The 8,696-nt window shown below is 40.2% G+C and overlaps 1 protein-coding gene across 1 annotated transcript; it reads left to right on the forward strand.

Annotated features, from left to right (window-relative positions):
- Positions 1-581: 581 nt before the first annotated feature.
- Positions 582-1,541, forward strand: MC2R (melanocortin 2 receptor (adrenocorticotropic hormone)). Its single transcript, XM_014938474.1, has one exon. The coding sequence runs from the start codon at positions 582-584 to the stop codon at positions 1,539-1,541; it is 960 nt and encodes a 319-aa protein (XP_014793960.1).
- Positions 1,542-8,696: the final 7,155 nt, after the last annotated feature.

Consider the following 8,696-nt stretch of genomic DNA (forward strand, 5'->3'; position numbering starts at 1 on the left):
GGTAAACATGTTACTGTTCCGGACAACAGTTTATCTTGGCATTCGTCTCATTTGTGTCTAATAATACTGCAAATCTTGAGAGAAATGCCAGACTTTCTCAAAGCAAACAGCTGGGCCAGTAAAGATTGCCAAACCCTTGAAGTCTGTTAGATCAGTTTCAGTATATGTGTAATGCTCGTTGGTAAAGAAAACTACATATATATTTTAAAAACTGCTTTGAAGCTAGAAGAAAAATTATACTTTGGCTTTTTCTAATGTTCAGTGAAGCCTGGAAGAGCTCTTATTTTATCCAAACAAACTTTGCATCTCTCTAATAATGATGTATGTTCATTCCATTGCAAAAGGTGATATTTCAAATGTCTATTTTTGCCATATCTGTGTAGTAAATTTCTTCTTGATATTTATGTTACTACGTGTTCTATTGTAGGAGAAATTCAAAACATTTCAGCTAAGTCTTAGAATTGCTCCAGATGTAAGAGAAAACCTTCATCAAAAGAAGAATGATCTGACTGATAGGTCAGCTTCAGAATAAAGCCAAGCCTGAGAAACAGCAATCCAGAATCTTTCCACGATCAGAAGAAATGAGCACTCAGAGACCTTCCAACCTAATCAAACACCCAGGGCAGACAAGCATTCCGTCCCTCGAAAATATAAGTGGTTTCTCGTTAAATGTCACTGACTGCACCCAGGTCGTGGTGCCAGAGGAAGTTTTTTTCACTGTTGCTGCTGCTGGAATACTGGAAAATCTGCTTGTCCTTATTGCTGTCATTAGAAATAAGAATTTGCACTTGCCCATGTACTTCTTCATTTGCAGTTTAGCCATTTCAGACATGTTAGGTAGTTTGTACAAAACTCTGGAGAACATCTTTATCATCTTATGCAAAATGGGGTACCTGACACGTCGTGGGGACTTTGAGAAAAAGCTGGATGATGCCATGGATTCCATGTTCATTCTGTCTTTACTGGGGTCAATTTTCAGCTTGTTAGCTATTGCAGCAGACAGATATATCACTATCTTCTATGCTTTACGATACCATAACATTATGACACTAAGAAGGGCCTTGGTTATCTTGGCAATCATTTGGACATTCTGTGCTGGCAGTAGCATTGCCATTGCCCTCTTCTCCTATGAAGCAGCAACAGTCATTCCCTTCACCATCCTGTTCCCTTTAATGATGTTTTTTATACTGTGCCTCTATGTCCATATGTTTCTCTTGGCTCGATCTCATGCTAAAAAGATTGCCTCACTGCCAACCAGCACAGTCCATCAGAGAACTAACATGAAAGGAGCCATTACACTTACTATTTTCCTTGGGGTTTTCCTTTGCTGTTGGGCCCCCTTTGTTCTTCACATCCTTTTAGCAAGGTTTTGCCCACATAACCCTTACTGTGCCTGCTACATGTCCATTTTCCATGTGAACGGGACGCTCATAATGTGCAATGCGATCATCGACCCTATGATTTTTGCATTCCGAAGCCCAGAATTACGGAGTACATTTAAGAAGATGTTCTTCTGTGCCAGGTCGAACTGGAACTGGTAAACACTTCATGAAAAATGAAGATCATAGAAGCACAGTTATGGGTTGCGGTGCAACATCAGTTTGCATAGTTAAAAATACTAAGAATTATGCTCAAAGTAATACGATGTTTGTATGCCTGATTATCAGAGGACTACCCAAAGAATGCATAAAAACTAAGTATGCACACAAATCTTTGCTAACCAGACCTCCAGAAATATTACTGATTAAGTTAATTCTGCTGACAATTTTCATTCAAGTAAATATATTTGTATCTTAACTATCTTTTGATATTTCATTAAAATTCAAATATAAATCTTCTGCAGCAAGTGTTGCATTACCCCAGAGATGGGTTTTTGCCAACTCGTTTTGTACTAGTAATTTCAATTTAAGGTGTACACTACTTAAAAATTCTGTTCCTTAATTCACAATGAAATGAACATTTACTATCTAAACTGCACATTTATGTAAAAGTCTATGATATAGTAGAGAATATGGGCATGTAATTGGATCTTGCTGGAACAGTGAATTCATGCCTGTTCTTTAATGTCTAGCCACCTTAAAATCTTGTAATTACTCTTCTCTAAGTTTCAAAAATAATTTTTGGAGTGTAAGTCCAAGAGAAGATATTTTGGTTTGAAAGCTATTTTTAGTGACTAAAGAGTTTTTTCCAACATAAAGTTGTTGTTGCAGCAAAGACAGGTTTTGAATTTTAAAATCCCAAAACCAGGTCTGGACTGGCAAGGGGAATTGCTGAGCTTGTCAACTCCCCATTGGAAGTTCCTGGGCCAGTTTACTTTAATAAAATAAGAAGCTTCACAGACAGTAAAAGAACTTTGATTTAGCCATGACTTTCTAAACATGTCACAACAAAGAATTCAAAAAATGAAATACCAGAGAGATAATTCAAAGACCTCCACAGAAGTCAGCCACCTGGGTAAGGAGTCAGCTAGCCAGTCTGGAAGGATGCTACAAAGCAATTTGTAATTTACAAAATCCTAGTGATAAAATTTTGAATTGTCCCTGCCAAAGTAATATAAAAGTCACAAAACTTTAACGCAGAATAATTTTCAACAGCAAAATATCCTGAAGCAGTCCAGAGCATATGGTGAGGAATTAACCTCACAATAATTCAGTGGAGTTATTCATCCGTGTCAGAGAAAGAATATTTAGTAAGAGACAACCATGAAACTGAGAACACCAAGGCATGGGTAGAACAAAAGGAGAGGAAAAGATAAAATATGTTAGAATTCATAAATAAACAGAAGAATTTACTTTGATGGAACACTAAGAAAACAGGACTTTCAAGATAGATGGAATATATATATTCAGGTGGACTTAGGCTTACAGATAAAGATATAAGAAAGGGACAATAAACCTGAGAAGAGATACTAAAAAGAAATTTTTTCTAACTTATATATTTATTACAAAAAAAAAGGTTTCTCTATAAAATGCAAGGTGAGAAGGGAGTTCAGATATAATCACACATTTTACTTTAATGAGAATTTTTTCCTTTCCATCAAAAGCACAACAAATGTAAAGCTACACAGCAAAAATGACTGTTAGAACTGGAAAAAAAATAAAAGTATACAATATTAAAGACAAGGAAAAACAAAAGACCTACAGTACCATAATACCCTGTGCACACAGCTGATGAGCTTCAAAATGATAAAAAATATTGGACAGAAAAATGTGATTTAGGCAACCCTTATGTTAGCTCTGCAATACATGAAATATTTACTAAATGCACCTTCCCTCAAAAGTTTATTTTCCATCCTCTTCCCTAAAACAGACATAGTTAAGAAAGTTAAGTAATCTCTACCACACACACCTTCAATACCCTTCCTCTTTGCTCTACTTCAAGGGCAGAGCAAACTGTCCTCCATTAACCCAGAGTCTGTCTGCTCCTTCCCAGGCTGTCCCTCTGTCTGTCCCAGCACCACCCCCAAGCCTCCAGCCAACATTTACATTCAAAACAAACACAGAGCAGCCACAGTTATGTAGGTTATGACCCAGTCAGAATTTTTTCCATCTAGCTTGTTAAAACAGAGTCAACACTTAGGCAGTAAATTTTTGACAAGCTTTATCCCACATTGTTTTCACTTTGACTTGAAAGTATTTCTGCAGTTACTGACACTGCATCTAAGATTGCCATGAAATCCAAGCACTGTCCGGAACTGGTTCCCACCTGATGATACCAGGAATTAATTGCCTATTCTTTGTAGCCTACCTGGTCTCCATTGTGGATACACTCAGAACAACATCCCAAAGCATTTGTTCATGTCACAATGCCAGAACAACGTGTAAACTTATGATTTGAGGTTACATCTTTGAAATGATGGTAGAAACTTGATGATTGTTACAGTTAGATTCTATGTCTAGAACCCAGACAGCCAGCAAGAAAAAACTGCTTCATAGGAGTATCTAAGACAAAGTATATAGATAACAAGGTTGTAAATTATGAGAACTGTCAGTTGTTCTCCATTTTTAATGTGTTCAGGACAACTGAACTTGCCATGTTCTCTGTGTAAATTTATAAGAAATGCAGATCCTATGCATTTGCAATATAGCTGAAATATGCATCACAATATTAGATCTCAAGCTGAGCCTAAGGGTTATAAAAAAGAGTCAATATAAACTTCAAGAGACATGTTCAAAAACATTTTATTTTTCAGTTTGCACTAGTTACGATTAAATGGAGCATTCTCTTCAAAACATTTCCTTTCTGGGAAAGCAGATTCAGAAAGAGCACAAAACATTCTTGAATAAAAAATCTCCTAGGAAGATTTTAATTTTTAAGTCTGCCAGCATTTGTTGCGTGTCAGCAGATGGGTAAATCTCCATACGTTATCTCCTAATTGGCTGTAAATTTGGCTTGCATTTTAGACGTTGTGCAGTCTCCAAGAAAATAAGTTTTTTTATTTCATATACTAATGTCTCCATATACTTCCCTATGTTGCTCTTTGAATAGATTCTTTAAGCCATAATTTGTGAAACCTTCATTGTATTGTACTGAAGTCACTCTTGAAAGCCTACTCTGATATGTTAATGTATAATAGTGAACATTTTCTCAGACTTCCCTTTATCTGCCCAGCTTTAAATTGAAAGTGCTTGGGAGGCAGGACTGTACCTTAGATTTGTTCATCTTGGTTCCTACCAGAAGCTAATAAGGCTGGAAGGAAAATCCAGTCCCTTGAAAATCACAGGCAATGCTACAACCAATGTTTCATTTGGAAGAGCACACAGAACTTCACATGCCTGTGGCAATAAAACATTTCCTAGTCACTTACTGCAAAACCAAAGAAGAAATCTCCTCCTCTGTTTCTGTTGTTTTGAACTGAACTTCATGTTCAGGAACAAAGCGAACAAATCTGATAAAGGCACACCGGGGAATCCATTCCACTGAAGCAGTCAGTATGCCAGTGAGGGACAGGCTTCCAGAGCAGTTTGATTTTCTTCACAAAATAGCGAGACATACACAGTTCATTTGTGAGAAAATACAGTTTAGAGCTTATTTATGTGAGAAAAATCTTGTTTCCGTGAATTACGGTTCTTGGCAAGTCTCTCAGAAAAATAGGTGTCTTGGACTCCAAGTAGCTGAACAACATTTTAGTTTTTCAAGCAATTTTTAATAACTGAAAAAGAAATTTGACTTGAAGCTCTGAGCACCATCAAAGACAATCAATACTTATTTATAATATTTGTTTATAATATGAATTGAGGGAAATGCTAACCTTCTCTTTTTAAAAATCTCAAGGAAGATATTTCATATCATGTCAGCTAAAATTACAGACAAGAAAAACAATAAAAGGAACTTAAAGTATCTAATCATCATGAGACGTAATGCTGCTTGTAATAGTACTAAGTTATAATTATGTTCACAACCTCATTGATTTTGTTGATTTTTTGGATTTTGTCTAGCCTTGGAGGCTCAGAACTTTCAGTACCTTTGTTTCAGTGCTAAACACATACATTTCAAGCCAATACTTCTTTTAAAAATGGCCTTTTTAGCCAGATTTGAACTAAACTCTTAAATGATACACTTATTCAAATATAATCTTTTCCCCAGGCAGGCACAGGGTCCGTTTTTTAATTCTCTCAAGGTAATTACAGCAGATGGCCATCTATGAAGATATCATGTGTTCATCAAGGCGCATTGATAGGGCTTTGATATGGCTTCATTTGAAGTGTTCCTTTTACAGAAGATACAATGCCATTGTGTGTTTCTGATTCAAAGAGGGTGACTTTTGGTACAATTCTGGAGAATGAGCGTGACCGTTTAAGAAAACTTCTCGTACCCACTTGAAAGCAGTTTTCTTATCTGCAAATCCTCTCAAATTACTGCTATAACACAAAGATCATACTGTTGAGCTGTCACACATAGTCTAATGAGTGACCATTAGCTATCAAGTAATTCCGAATAACCCAGTTGGAGTACAAATGCCTAATGAGTGTTTAAGATGATTTATTGCCTTCCATAATATTTTTTTTTTACATTAAGACATGAGATGGGTTTGTTACTCCACATTTCATTGCTGCAGCAGCACCTTTATGCTACCGTTTATTACAACTGCAGTCCTTCAACAGTTACACCTAAACTTCATATGAACTACCTGAATAAAGGTAGAACTAGTCAAAAACCATTTGCTAATGAGTGGAATTATTCCACGGGCGACTTCACACCCTCTGACAACCTCTCCGAGGATGGAGGAGATGGAGCACGTGGCCTGGGTGGATGCTTGTATTGACAATTCAGCTGTAGCAAGCCAGATGCATGATTTACATGGATACTGAAATGGCCCCTTTAAAGGTATTGCTGTGAAGAAAGACTTCCAGAACAAAAAGGCAGGCAGCACTGTATACAGCTTTACAGGTCAACAACTCATTTCAGTGTCATGTCACCACCAGCTCTGCCTGTCCCTGCCCACCCCCACGGCTCCCCCAGCCCTGCTCACTGCCCAGGACACCATTTCAGTCCCCTGGAGCCACCAGCCCCTGCTTCAGCGATGCTACAGCAGGGCTGGTCTCCATTTCCCCACAACCCTGCTCTGCCCAGCCACGGGCCCCCCAGGCCAGGCCCACGTCCTGGCCCAGCCGCAGACCATCCCCAGCAAGGTGCCCTGTGCCCAGGGCTGGGGCTGCCCTGGTCTTTTCTGGGATAGTGGGACAAGCTCTGTTTGCCAGGCGCTTCCCTGATGGAGCCCTATGGCCACTGGTCCCCGCAGCACCCTGACTTTAAGCTCTTAATTGCAAACAGGCAGTTTATAGCCACTTTCAGAGAGTCTGAAATCACAGAGGAGCCTCTGCGGCATATCATGAGAGCATTTAGCTCTGCAGGGAGCCCCAGTGTCAGCACAACGCCATGTGGTTCAATACAGTGTCTAAAGCCAGCAAGAGATATCTTCAGCCCCTTTAAAATCTCATCACGTAAGCTATTCTGGCTAATTTGTCTCTTCCTGACAATTTAAATTTGGTCTCAGTATTTGGTGGCATTGAAAGTCCAAGGTAGGTCTCTTCCCAATTCAAAACTAGCTTCCCAGTCCCAGGGACTCCTGAAGCTACTCACTTTCAAAATTAATTGATATATGCACCATGCTAAATATGCATTTGAGCTTTCACTGAATTTTAAAGAATGATCTACAGAGTCTGCTTCACGGATGTACTGTTTCAATCTTGCAGTCTGCAGTCTTACATTTTCATTTACTTGAGAAATGAAACCACAGCCAAGCAATTTGGGCAATCACATCATCTCGTGTGACAGCTAAATCTGTCTTAACTGTCAGTCTGTGCAGCGAGGGAAAAAGGAAAAGGGGAAAAAAGGGCTTCAGCCCATCATGGAGTGGTCCATGTCAGAGGGCAAGCCAAGAGGAACTGATGGAGGCCCTGAGTCTCTCACCTGCACTTAGCGTCCTCTCAGATCACAACAGAGCCTTGGAAAGAGGGGAGAATTTGGACAAAAGACAGCTGCTGGCTCCTGCATGAGCAGACAGATGAAAGAAGTGCAGCTGGCAAGCGAGAGATGGCTGGTTGATAAGGGGTTGAGACTGGCAGCATTTCCCATTAGCGGAGCTGGCACTAGGGGTTGTTAGAAGTCTGGGAACAGGCCCATGGAAAAGGTTCCCTGAAGAATAATAATTTTTCGAAATAACGGTGTTAAATGAACTAAATAAATTGTTCAGCCTGTTTCTATACATAGGGGTCTTTACTGAAGGCTTTGTCTGGGTGGCTCAGGACTATCAGGGGCATGAGAAAGCCCATTGGATAGAGGGGTCCCTGGTCTCTCAAGCTGGAAATGTTGCCAGTGAAGCCAGAGAGAGTCAGGCTGGGACTAAAGAGGTCAGGAAAGAAAAAAGTAATTTCTAGGATTGGATAGGCCAGCATGGAAGTAAGCAGAGCAGAGAAAGTAATGGGTGGAAAGGATGTACTTGCACTGCTGGAAAGAAGTTTGCAGTCCTGAGACTGCAGAAATGAAGAAAGCGACATTCAGGGTCAGACTAAGAAAAGGAATGTTGACAGATGAGTGAAAGGAGCAGACGTGTCCAGAACAGGGCTTTTGCTGTTGATTGGCAATAACAACCAATAATTGGTTTTTTCTTTTCAACTGCATTTTCTGTTTGATATTGATGTATCAGGTGCTGGTGCCCAGGTGCCAGCAGCAGGGGCTGCAGGGTCACCTCTGTGAGGAGTAGGTGGGGCGCCCTGAGCCAGACACATATTCAACAGACCCACCACAAAGCACAGCTGAGCCCCTCAACCAAGATGGTGACACTTCTGTGTAAATGTCATTAAGAAAGAGTAAAATGGCCCTGGAGTAGCTGTCAGACAAGAGTGGGAGGAAAAATGTGAGAAAAACTGCACTGCAGACACCAAGGTGAGAGAATGAGGAGGGTGAGGAGGTGCTCCAGGCACTGGAGCAGAGATTCCCTTGCAGCCTGTGGAGATGACCATGGTGAAGCAGGTATTTCCCTGTGGCTCTTGGAGATGACCATGATGGAGCATGTATCCCCACTGTAGTCCATGGACCCCACACTGGAGCAGGTGGATACTTCCTGAAGGAACTGCAACCTGTGGAGAGCCCCTACTGGAGGACGTTTACCCTGAAGGGCTGCAGCCCATGGAGAGACCCATGCTGCAGCAAAATAAAAGCATGAGGAGGAAGGAGCAGCAGAGAGGAACTGC

Source organism: Calidris pugnax, unplaced genomic scaffold (genome assembly GCF_001431845.1).
Source record: "Calidris pugnax isolate Ruff unplaced genomic scaffold, ASM143184v1 scaffold13, whole genome shotgun sequence".
Classification (NCBI taxonomy): domain Eukaryota; kingdom Metazoa; phylum Chordata; class Aves; order Charadriiformes; family Scolopacidae; genus Calidris; species Calidris pugnax.

Coding starts and splice junctions, on each gene's coding strand:
- MC2R (XM_014938474.1), top strand. CDS start 582: ATGAGCACTCAGAGACCTTCCAACCTAATCAAACACCCAGGGCAGACA.